This window comes from Perna viridis, chromosome 7 (assembly GCF_037379345.1).
Source record: "Perna viridis isolate PV_CMFRI_1.1 ecotype Kerala chromosome 7, ASM3737934v1, whole genome shotgun sequence".
Classification (NCBI taxonomy): Eukaryota; Metazoa; Mollusca; class Bivalvia; order Mytilida; family Mytilidae; genus Perna; species Perna viridis.
Window position 1 is genome coordinate 14141116 of NC_142451.1, and position 13240 is coordinate 14154355.

Sequence of the window (13240 nt, forward strand, 5' to 3'; positions counted from 1 at the left end):
AATAAATTTCCGAGTTTTTCCGATCTTTTAGATTTTTTTCTTTACCGCAAAGCCTAACTCGTCTGAATTATATAACGTTAAAAATATTACAGAGATGCTTTAAGATATAATAAATGCGCTTTTAGTGAAATTTTTCGATATTTTCCACGGAAGTTACTCTGAGCATGCGCTGTTGATACCTCCTCTGCCGGACGACGGGTAAGCCATTGAAATTTAGACTCAACTAGACCAAAATCCAAATCATCCTCGTTAAAATAGTTTGTCATAGGCACTAATTCTTGTTGATAAATACAGAAAAAGCATCGTTTATTTTATTTGCTGTAGTATTCTTGTTGCATTTGAAGTACTTAAGTTGTTCTTGTGATCGAGACTTTGACATTGAAAACACCGGTATAATATTTTTTGCAGAAAGAATATCCAGTAACCGACCAAAATGTACTGCATAAAGTTGATGACACCGGCCACAAGGTGCATGGTAAGTGTTATGTTACTATGACAATCTTTCAAAGACTTTTTTTCATTTGATTGATAAGAATAAATGACTTACTTCAAGTTAGTACCCGTCATACCCGCTCGGTATACAGAATAATTTGATTAGCACTATGTCTCTTGAAGATTTATAAACTCACTAACTTATATTATAAGCAGCAAAAGCATTCAGGAACGTACATTTAAAATAGTGGATAATTTTCACTGCAGTTTTTAGATTTAGTTGAACATTGTTTGATTCACAATGGTTCTGTCATTGTAATGACCTTTGACCTGTTTTCACTGCAAAACACATAAATAGCAGTTTTCATAATGCTTTATTGACCTTCATTAGGCTTTGCATAATTATTATCAAGACTATTTTACAGAAATTTGACAACTTTGTAGGTTCTCTTGACTTAATCTTTGATGTCACCTTCATTTGACTTAGAACTTGATCTTGCATGCCTGCTTTGTTATAACTTCAATTTATCATTCGATACCAGTATAGCTGAGATAGAACATTTCCAGGAATCTGTGAAGTTTTTTATATATCTTGTCATGTTTACTGACTTGAGCAGGATCAATTCTTCTTTGAAATTTGTAGGTTGCTGGTCGTGTTCTGGCTAGACCTTTAAGCAGTACAGTTGTTACACAGAAGCAAGATGTAAGTTTTTAAACTATATACAGTGTTTACATGTGGTGTTGAGCATTCATTAACTAGGACCCGATTGGCAACTGTCTTCTGGGATCTTTTTGCAAAGGACTGTGTCAAATGGAATCTTCATAATGAATTTAAAGCAATAAATGAGGAAGAGCATTAAAATTTGGTGGTTAATAACAGCAGTAGGAAGGCTTTATTAAACTCCACTTTCCTATGGTATAATGCAGGGATGCACTCATTTTTTTTTTGCAGATTTCAGCTATTTCAAATCTGCATTTTGCCTATTTCCACTTTGTTTGTTGACCTTGTAAAATCATCTCTGATACTGGTACGCCCATGTCCATTTGTCTTGCAATATCGCTTAGCACAATAACTCAAAAAAAGCTCTTACAGATAATGTTGGATTTCCATGAAACTTTCGTAAAATGTTTGTGCCACTTTCTATTTATAATTTAATGTATTTGAGTGAGACTTTTCAACTAAAACTATAAAACACCCAACGATTTCCATAAAACATTGGTAAATTGTTTTATTTCTAATGATGTAAGGTCCTTTTGATTTTTTGTTTGCTTGTATATTATGTCAGATCCATACTAACTTGTGCATTTTGGAATAATAAATGCATGGTGTTCGGGAGTTAAATAAAGTATTGCTTTCAACCGTCGAATCAATTAGTTGTTCATGTTAAGTATTAAGGCAGGTATTAAGGGTACAGTCATATTCTTCAACCTATATGATCAGTTTTTAGAACTATTTAAACAAACCTTGTTATTGTACAATTTCATAGGTGACAAAATAACCAAGGTTTAATTGTTATAGTCTTGAAAGTTAATTAGATTTCTCTCATTTAGAGATGAGTATGTAATGGAAATGAAATCCTTAGATACATTATTTGACATCTGGTCTACCAATCTAGATTATTGAAAGTTTATCAGGTCAGTACTTCATTCAATGTTTTCTTTTTAGGTAGCACCAAGGAGTAGCCTATCTACATACAATGGTCTATCAGGTCTTAGTGTAATTCCATCTAACTCAAATTTTTCATCAGTAATTAATCAGGTTTGTTTTAAATAATAAATCTTCCTTCTTTTGAGATTGTGTACAAATGTATGTTAAAACCTCAAAACACTTGCTTATTTTAGGATGATCTTTTTAATTGTAACACTAGTATTGTTTTCTAAAGACTGATGTATTGTATGTCATTGACCATTTTAAATAGTGCTACCCTAGAATTCTGGAAATATTCTGCTTGCTCAAGAAAAGTGGATATGAAAATTAGTCAATATGCATCAATGTTAATTTAGCTTGGCGCAGTACCTTATTTTGATAAATTTCAGATGAGAAATTTGGATAAGTCATCAGACTTCACATGCCACTTGAACACTTTTTAACATTTTATTGGCTATCTATAGTTCCTATAGAAATTGTATGTTCAGTAATAAAGTTAAGTTGGGGATAAAGGTCACTAGAGAATGGTCATTGGGACAAAATGGTCTTTATATACATTTCCAAGTAAATGTTAAATAGTAGATTAGTAACTCCTGTAACTTGTTTGCTAGGTATTTGTGCATTTAAGTGTAAAGGAAAATGCTTTGAAGTACAGTAATTTTTTATATATAAATGGCTACTTGCTGCTAGACTGCTGAGCTGGCAAACCAAATTTAAAAAATGACTTCTTTTCCTTACCATGATGACTATCTCCCCCTAAAAAAAAAGTTACTTTGTCAGTTGTCTGTAGATGTGCATAGTGTCTTATGCATTAGTATCTGCTACAATTTGGGATTCATCCCTTGGGGAGCATTATTGAAGTTTGGTCAGTGGCTTCAGTTGGATATGTTAGACATCACTCTGTTGCACTTGGGCAATAAAAGATGTGTTGGTTAACAGTTATCCAACTGACCTGAGGTCTTTTTATCTGTGACCTGAAAGTAAGAAAATAACTAAAAATTGTAATTTCCATTTAAAAAAAACTGAAGTACATTTCAGTCAAGTCATTCAGGGTTTCTGTTATTACAGCTGTTCAGAATAGACATATGACAAACATAGTTGTATAGGAAAAGGGAAGTGGCCCATAAATTTTATTTGAGACTAATGATTTGATTGATGTGAATGTGACACTTGTGCAGAACAAAATAAAATGAATATGCCGACCAACCAATTTATTGTCTTGTAAGTTCTGATTCTTTTTTTTTTTTGTTGTTCTGAATTGTATGACGTCAACAAGTTAGTCCAAAGTTATTCGTTCATATTTTAGATCAGAAGTTTCCAGACTAGTGCATCAAGAAAAGACATCGATCAGGCAGCCAAATACATTGGTGCTGGAGCAGCTACAGTAGGAGCTGCTGGCTCAGGTAAAGTGGCTAATAATAAACTAGGGTTGTTTTTGTAGGGGGAAAAAACAGATTTCTAGCTGATTCTCTTATTTTTTCAACATATAGATAATTTAAGTCTGTAAATGTATTTGGTTATGAATTGCACAAGTTATAGAGCATTAACCATAGGGGTTTAAAATGTCCAAATTCATGACTTATGAAATTGAAACAGCAACAAAAAGATTATAACATCTTTAATTACGACTACCTACATGTATGTTACCATTAGATAATTCTGCTTAAAGGTACTTAGGTTGTCTGGTTATATCAGCGTTACTAAGGGTGTAACGATGAAAAAAGCACACAAACTGAAATGTGAAAAATTCTGTGTAGGATGAAATTTAAAATGTGACATACTGGTTATACATGCATTATTATATTATGTCCATAATACCATGCCAGCCATCCTTTCAGAAAAGGCAAGCACCGACTCTTATATCTATTAAAGTTATGAAGGAAATAACTGCTGATACGTTTCTCTTCATATATTGTATTTAATTGACTAATATGAGCAATACCACTGATGTACATAATGTTCAGATAATATTTCAATTTGATATTCTTTTCAGGGGCTGGTATTGGAAATGTATTTGGAGCATTGGTTGTTGGATATGCCAGAAACCCATCACTAAAACAGTCACTCTTTTCCTATTGTATTCTAGGATTTGCTTTGTCTGAAGCTATGGGACTGTTTTGTCTTATGATGGCTTTCATGATCTTGTTTGCTCTTTAATGTAGACTTTAAACTAAGAACACAGTGTTTGTTGAGAATGAAAAATAATAGATTGATATACAATTTTATTTGAGTGCTATCATTGAATGATCAATTTGTTGAATGAATCATCGTGTACAGTAGTACATTGAGACCAATACCACTCAGTGGAACAAGTTTTGTAAATTATTAAATCTTAAAGAAAAACTATTTATGATATTGTTAATGATATTTAATAAAGTGGTAGGGATTTTAAGGATAATTATGTGTTGGGTACCAAAAATACTAGGAGGCTCTCTCTACCTCCATTTAATCAGAAAATATTGTCACGTATTAAAGTCAGGATAAAGAAGAACCTGTACATTCAAACTTTTAATGAAGTAAATACTCTGGTTAGATTAACCCTAAGGAATTAAGCATAAAGTGATCTCCGTTTTCAATCATGATGCATAAGAAGGGCCTGTACCTACTAAATGAAAAATTGGATTTGAATAAAGATATCAAGTCCACATTGCGATTTTTCCCAGATCTGGTATAAAATTGTTTGATAGTATACCGAGATCAAATATACCAAAATTTCAAATACTTGTTTGCTGGTGCTGTTTAATACACATTAAAATTGCCAAAAATGAAAACAATCCTCCAGGTGTATGTGCATAAGATACAAAGGGTCATTTTCATAATATTGGTTAACTGCACATTTGGACAATAGCAGGCTGAAGTGAAAAATTTAGTAAAAATCAAATATAGAGGTAATATACAAATACTGTTATTGGCTAATCAGAGAACCTTTGCAAACGTTAAGCTTGTCTACCACAAAGTTAACATTTATGTTGGAACAAATGCCATTTGACATGCATAACCACCGCAATGGGTTGACTGCACACGCATTTCAAAATGAAGGTGGGTGTAAGCAGGTTTTATAGCGGCTTAACCCCCCCCCCCGGCTTCCATTGCATTTCGGTATGTCCGGTAGATTTCTACACAAGTGAGCTTAAAATTTCCAGCATTCCGAATCGATAAAGACGGTATTCAAAATGAACATTAGATAACTGAAAATACATAAATAAAATTCAATACAAACATGATGCGATTTCTCGCCAGCAGTTGCAAAAAGTAAAACTTTAATCAGTGCGGCATAATTTCGCCACTTTCAAACAATATTTTTAGTAGTCATAGTACAAATTACATGCATTAAGGGGGTCAATTGACTGTTAAGGAAAAAGTTAAGAAATGCTGATGATGGCGTATGCTGTCACTGAAGCGAGGTGCTCGTCTCCGACTTTGTTTTTGCGGACTGCCTAAATGTGGTCGTCACTAAAAAAAAGTAACTTGAAGACGATGCACCTTCACCTTGAACGGGGAAGTCGTGCGTAGCTCCTGCCTTCGCTGTTGTGTTGTGGGGTTGACAAGTCCAGTCCTTGAGCAAATCGGTGATGGAACCAGGTGATTTTGGCTTGTAGTCGCAACAATTGAACCGTTCAGGCGGCTTGTCTTTTTGGGCGCTCTATCTTGTCATTCAACATCACTTTTGATTGATTGTTGGGATTTGACGTCCGAGCAGCAATATTTCAGCTATATTCAGACAATGAACATGAAATGAAAAATGGGATGGGACACAAGGATAATAGGGTCGACAAATTTTTAATGCCACTAGAAAAATGAAGGGATGGATGGGTAAGGTTGGGCAATTTAGCTTCCTGAGGCGGAACGCAAAGGTTCCTATTCCTATCGAATACCACAGCAGGGTTCTTTAACGTGCGAGTAACGTGGCATCTTTCCCAACACGGTGCACCATTATGGTTTGCGGTCAGGTTTTCCGTATTATAGCCTGACAACCCCAGCATGTAACACGTCAGGGTACCCCATTCCACCACCTGGGGCACACATCCCAGTTGCTCTGTGGGCAGAGCGCCTAATCTACAGCTAGGTTTCTGAGCACTATTTAGTCGCCTTTTACGACAAGCTTAGCGCTGCTGCAGGCCTGTTCTTTTAACAACCGGAACTGCACGGGACCATCACTTGGAAGAAGGGGTCCCAAATTATTGACCCAGGATAAGTATAGGCATTTTCCCTGTATTTTTGAGAACAGTGACAGAGATTCTTTAGTCGAGCTAGCTTTGCTGCACTTGTTAATATGGGTGCTCCATTTGAGATCCTTGCTATGTAGCTGACGTCTTTGTACATGTAAGTTTAGGATATTTTAGCTATATACATGTGTATCTATTCATACTTTTAAACAAAATCAAATGCCCTTTATAGATTTAGTCATAAAGGGTACAATTTTCAAGTCATTGTTTTCACAAATACGTAAAGACTCAAGTTATCTACATTAAATCTTACCTATTAGGTACTACTCAAAATCCAGTCCACTGGAATTGTTGTGGGACCGATTATGTAAACAGAGACCTGTAATTAAATTATAGTTCTACGATATAAGTAAAAAAAATGCATTACTAATTTTGTACGATGATGCACTTGTTGTGTTTCGCCATATCTGCTCCTTTTTCTGGGCGTTTTTCAATAAAAGTGTGATTTTCAGGTGACAAAACATATCGAAAATAACGTTTAATTCTGTAAACTTTTTTAATGTAAACAACATCAATGCTAACAAATTCCAAGACATGCAATCTTAATGCAAACATTAACTGACTCAAAAAACAACAATATAATGGCACATGATAATAAAATGTCCACTACGAAACAAATTATTTAGCGAAGATTAATAATATTAAAAGGAATAGACTTCTATTTTTTTTCTGTTGATTTGGCATCAACTATGACAAAAATGATATGAAAAGTTTACTCAATATTTGGTATGTCACTTTATGAGCATTCATTTGGACATTTCGTATAAAAAATACAATAATTTAATAAAATTATACCCTTTCAAATACAAATATTCTTTGATAGGCTTTCAAAACATGGTTTCTATACTTTAGAGAGTGTTGACTGGAGGGACTAAACTGATGTTTAATTCGGTTCATAGAAATAAATTTGCATATGAGCACAAATTGTATTTTCATGTTGCGTTACGTAGTGGACAAGATTGTTTCCTAATGGACTAAATCGTTACGTAGTGGACATTTCAGCATAACTTGCTCTTTGAGTGGAAATTATAATGATACTATTACAATTTACTCAATTCCTGGTATGTACCCTTAGTCAGATATTATTTTCAAATTGCCTTGGATAATCCAAACAAGATAAGAATATGGCATTGCCTTATTATTACACTACTGGAATAGTAAGGTAAGGCTTGCAGTCATAACTTACATGAAAATTTTTTTTTTTTCAATTATTGTACAGCAAATGGAAATTAATAATTTTAGATTGGAGCTATTTAGATCAAAAGTACATATATTATGATCTTTGCAAGATATAAAAGGGTTAAAATATGAATTGGAATCCTCAACAAATCATGACATTTACTTGGCACAACTTTGCAGAACAAATATACATGTAGACGAAATATGCAAAATATTATGAGGTGTAAATGATATGAATACTTTGACTAGAACAATAAAATGTATGACTTAAATTGTATGCAAGATTTGACATATCCTACCTACAATGTTTATCATGTGACACAGTAAATTGATTTCCGTAGGTTGAGCATCTAATTCATATCAATATTTCAAATGTAGTTTTGCAGTTGTTAATATGGAACTAATAAGATTAATTTATTGGCATTCCGTGCAGTAATATAAAAAGTCATTTTCTTTCAAAAATATGAATCAGATGGGAAGCCCTGAAACCCATTTCCAGTACCAGATGATACTAAGGCATACAGACGGACAAAATGATCACTATATATATGTCCCTAGAGATATGAGATTATGGTAGCTACATATATAAAATACACAGAACATCTAGACATATTCAAAACAGTCAATCAGTAAGTTTATATTTCTGTATTCGATTATCTCCCTTAACATGGTGTCCTTTTCTGGAGTTTATCCATCGTTTCCTTCCATGTTTTATCATCAACCTGATAATGTGTTGTCCCCTCAATCGTCCTTGGCTGATTTATCATTCCCAAGATGTCGTCAAAATCATATCAGTTTTTGTCAAGGATTTTTCTTGGCCACAAAAAGAAATTTGCATCCTTAGATCCAACTCTTTGCATACACTCAACATATAACATCTGCGATCCTGAATCAATGTTTTCTACATATCCTGGTTACGCGTGTCCTTGGTATTCTATTATAACATATGAACTAACATAGTTCTCTACAGTATCTACAGGAAATGAGGATTTTGATGACTGCCCCCTTTTTTGTCTTCCTGGGTTTACCATGATTCATCGTTTGTCCTTTTAATCAGAATATATTCTGTCTCCTACCACTTGTGTCTTATAATACGAATGTTAGTTGTCACAATTTGGAAAGAATTATTAAATGACTAACTTGTGCAGTATCTTGAGTGAATGCATCAAACGCCATATGTACGTAAGTTTCTTTGTTTTGAACATACATATCTTTTGGTTGAAAAAAGGTATTTCTTAACATTTTGTCATTTTAAAATCTTGTTGGTTTAGAAAAATAAATAATGCGAATAACAAAATGATTCCTTCAATAAATGTCCATTACGGAACGATTTTGTCAACTACGAAACGAAAACTGTCGTTTCGTAGTTGACCGTTTCGTTGGGAACATATTTGCGGGAAAATTTAGCCACTAACACTACTTAAACAATTTTCTGATATGTTTTGATGAAAGCAACAACATATCTTCTAAATCACAAAATGTGGAGAAATTTCAATGTGTGCATGTACGTTAAAATCTCAGTTGCCAAGTGGACAAGTGTAAAAATACTGCGTGCTCTCTACCTACCAAAATGCAAATATTTTCTTTACTTGTTCATTTCGACTTCCAGCATGCAGCCATGTTGTTACTAGGATATAGTATTAATAGTAAGACACTTCCATTCTAACAAGGGATGCAGTTATGTATTTATATTAGCAACAAAAGTAAAATCGTTTCGTAGTGAACTAAATTTCGGGGACAACTACAAAATGTAATTTTACATCGATTATGGAAATAAATCGATCAAATTTTTTGTGGATATTAAATTTGAGTATCTTGTTATGATAAAAATAATGTATCATTTACTTTTGAATCCAAAAATCTATCAATTTCGAAGTGTATTTTACCTGTTCATGTTTTGGGGACATGTATAATATGTCAATTCCAACCATTCGAACTAATTTTTTTCATTGATAACATTGAGGAGTTTTTTTTTCTCCCTACTGTGTTTTGTATATTGACTTACAATGTACTCAACCGACAAAAAAATTACTCGCATATTTAGACAGAAATTCACAAAATCTTTTTAGGACAAGAATTCTCGTTTTTGTTGAAAAAAGCCCTTCTATACTCTAGACTTTGTTTTGAACATTTTTTTAAAATCTGATTTCGCAACCAACATACAATTGATGTGTTATTACCAGCTAATAAGGAACTTTTAAGTACTGTATATTCAATTACAAACATAAAATGATGGCAATTCTCTAGCACTGAAAAAAACCTACACCGCTGACATAAAAGCGGCGACATTTCAGGCTGTCAAATATACTCACACATTCTCTTGATGCTTAGTCATTTTTTGATATTTGCTTATAAACAATGGCAAGAACTAGCTTCCTGTAACAGGCGACAGGGCAACGTTTATTGTTTCAATAATTAAGCGTTTTAAGACAGAAAAAAATATTCATTTGCACACTTTATGACTGTGTGTGAATGCATAAAAATGTGTTAAAAGGTAGACTTTGCTCTCAAATGCTTAATTTTTGTTTTTATTTTGTTTTTATTTTGTTTTGTTTCCTTTGTGTTTTGCTTCACTTAATATGTGCCTTTTATAGAACTCTGCATGCAGCCCTTTTAACAACAATAAAAATATTTTACATAAAATAAATCGTAAGAGTAAAATTAGTGGTAAGTTATGACGCCACTTTGATCTATTTTGACGTCATTACTTGCGACTGTTTTTTTTATTACTATTTTTGGTGAAGAGGACCTCTGTATCGCACTTTGCTACGAAGGGGTCTCGAATATAGATTAGGTTATACATTAATGCATTTGTTGCGTTTCCCCATATATATCCGTTCTTTTTTTGCGTCGAAGGAATATTAAAAGGAAAGCCAGTTTGTTTCCAACATACGGGTACTTCTAAGGGCGTTCAAAACAAGCATGGAATATTAAGAACCGATATCCTCTGTGTTTTGAGCAGATTCAAACAGATTGTGACGATTGTCTGTGGTCAACCGCGATTTGAAGGCTCAACTTGCGCCTATTCACCAGAAAGCCTTTTTGTTTGTTGGGGTTTAAAGTGCGAGCAGCAATATTTCAGCTATATTCAGACGATGCCAGAAAGCCAGCACGGCACGAACCATTGATGCTTTAAAGAGACGTAAACAATCTTAAGATTTTGTCTTTTTAATCCCGTTTTTAAAGGTGGGGTTTTCCATTGCACATAAGTGTAAACGCAATAAGTCGTTAATTCTGGCTTCATGCAATGACACGGGCATCTTTTCATTAGCACAAAAAAGTAATGTCTGCAGAAAAAAGTTCTTCAAAATGATTTGAAAAAAAGGCATTCTTTCTTTTCGATATGCACTTAGTGTAATGTGGCAATAATTATGCATGTAAACTCTAGGATACTTTAGGAACTATTTTGGATGCTGGCATCTCTGCCACTATATCCAGCTCTAACTGATTGTCCATTCGGCTAGACTTTCTGTCACTTCCGTGTTTGCAGTTAAATTAATGCTTATACCTGTCTTGAAATCATATTTAACATCTTGGTGTTCCCAATTTTTATGTAGTCTCATTTCAAATTTCTTCACTACTTTCGCGTTCACAACATCGTTTGGCAAACTTTTCCAAACGTCCACTATCCTATTTGTGAAGGAATATTTCCTCAAGTTCAGAGGGCATGTTTTCTTTTTTAATATTTTGCTGTGTCCTTTTGTCCTGGTGTTGCCGTCTTGAATGAGAAATCCCTCTGTGACGCGCACATCATAAATACCTGCCATAATTTTAAAGGTTTCGATCATGTCTCCACGTAGCCGCCTATATTTTAAGGTCAGCACTTTCAGTTTTCTGAGTCTACCAGGATATTCCATATTTCTAAGGGTTGGTATCTGTTTAGCTGCCCTTTTCTGTACATTTTCTATATTCTCGATGTTTGCTTGTTTGTAGATCATGGTGACCAATCTGCTGCTGCATATTCCAGGTTTGGGCGGACCAGTGCCAGGAATAGGTACTTGAAGCTTTGTTCATCGAGAAATGTGTATGTTCTCCTGATAAGAGCTACAATATTGTTTGCCTTGCTGTATATGTTTGGAAAGGTTTATATAATCGTCAACAATCACTCCAATGTTTTTTTCGCCCTCCGATAAATCCAGAAGAATTTCCTTTCCTTCTTGGTCATACAGATGATTATTTTTTGTCCCTCCTTTTATTTGCTCATTACATTACATTGAGTTGCCAAGTATCGGACCATTTTTGCAGGTTGTCTTGATATTGTTGCAAGCTCTTATCGCTGTTTTTCTGCCTGACTTCTTTGTACAATTTCGTGTCATCTGCCAATAGGTATGCTGTAGCCTCAACACAATCCGGCATATCGTTGATGTATATCACAAATAGTATTAGTCCAAGGACAAGACCTTGTGGTATACCACTTGTGACATTTCAGGTAGCAGAATCTGATCCATTTACTGACACTCTTTGTTTCCTCTCTGATAGGAATTTTCTGAGGCAATTTATTGTTGACTCTCCAATGTTGTACCTGTTCAATATCCCTATAAGACGTCTATGTGGGACTTTGTCAAAAGCCTTCATAAAATCCATGTTACATTGTCTATACAACCGCCATAGTCAATTATCTCCGTAAATTGAGCGTTGTTGACCGACCGGATATGAATCCAAATTGCGTGTCGCTGAATAAATTGTAAATCGGTTACATTCATGTCATGTACAATTTTATTTCGGACTAATTTTTCCATTGATTTGCATATCACGCTGTTCAAGCTTACTGACGTATAGTTGCCCGGATCTGATTTGTCCCCTCTCTTAAATAATGCTGTGATATTGCCAAGTTTCCATATATTGAAAATATACCTGTTGGCAGTTTTTTCTTGTTTCCCATATCCTCAGTTCTTTTGTGTAGTCTATTTTATTCAGTTAGCTACATTGTGCATGTCGATTGTTTATGTTTCATGTGATCATGTTTAAGCCATGTTTTGGGATTTTGACATTGTTGAATCATCCCACTGCTGACAAGTCTGTACTTTTTGCCAATATTTTATAATTCAACAAATTATTATCAAAATCATTGCTGGAGGTATGGCTATTGTATTGCTTAATTCCTTTAGTGCCGTTGGATGTAATCAAACTGGCCCCATTGGTTTATTAGGATTTAGTTCATTTAACAACTTGTTCACATTTTCTTCTTCAAACCTAGTTTCTCTTTATTCATATTTAACGGCTTTGGAATCTAAAAGTGGTATTTCATCGCCATGTTCGTTAGTGAATACACTTCTGAAAAAGTTTGCCGATACTTAAGCTTAATCTTGGTCATTTTTTGTTGCTGTTACCTTCCCGTTGGCTTGTGAGTACTTCAGTTCTGATATTCCTGTTCTGTTCATTCTTTTTTTTTATTTTCTAGGGTTCTCCTTTGCATTTCCTGCTATATACCGTTCCATGTCTTTTTTTTCCGTGTCTGGTCGTTGTCCCTGGATTACATTCTTTTGATTACCGCTATAACATTGGTTCCCTTGATTACTCTTCCGCCAAATATTGTTGCCAGAATTTATGTTTATTTTAAATTTTTTTAAATTGTTTTTTTGGTCCAGAGGTGGATAATTGTGTTTTTCTGTCTTCTTGTTTGCATTTGGTTTGATCTTAGGAATGAACTTGGATTTTGCAGTATTGATTACACAAACTCAATGAACTTTGCATTCGCATCCATGTCTGAATTTTTCTTATCAGTTTTGGTTCAATGTAGTAGCCATTTGCTGGT

The 13240-nt window shown here is 34.2% G+C and overlaps 1 protein-coding gene across 1 annotated transcript; it reads left to right on the forward strand.

The window, feature by feature from the left end:
- The first annotated feature begins 121 nt into the window (after positions 1-121).
- On the forward strand, positions 122-4426 carry LOC148611423 (ATP synthase lipid-binding protein, mitochondrial-like). Its single transcript, XM_088592031.1, has 6 exons — positions 122-198; positions 409-475; positions 1076-1135; positions 2099-2191; positions 3387-3483; positions 4074-4426. The coding sequence occupies exons 2-6, from the start codon at positions 434-436 to the stop codon at positions 4235-4237; spliced, it is 456 nt and encodes a 151-aa protein (XP_088448157.1). The 5' UTR covers positions 122-198; positions 409-433; the 3' UTR covers positions 4238-4426.
- The last annotated feature ends 8814 nt before the right edge of the window (positions 4427-13240 follow it).

Coding starts and splice junctions, on each gene's coding strand:
- LOC148611423 (XM_088592031.1), top strand. CDS start 434: ATGTACTGCATAAAGTTGATGACACCGGCCACAAGGTGCATG. Junction 476..1,075: donor CACCGGCCACAAGGTGCATG/GTAAGTGTTATG, acceptor TGAAATTTGTAG/GTTGCTGGTCGTGTTCTGGC. Junction 1,136..2,098: donor TTGTTACACAGAAGCAAGAT/GTAAGTTTTTAA, acceptor TTTTCTTTTTAG/GTAGCACCAAGGAGTAGCCT.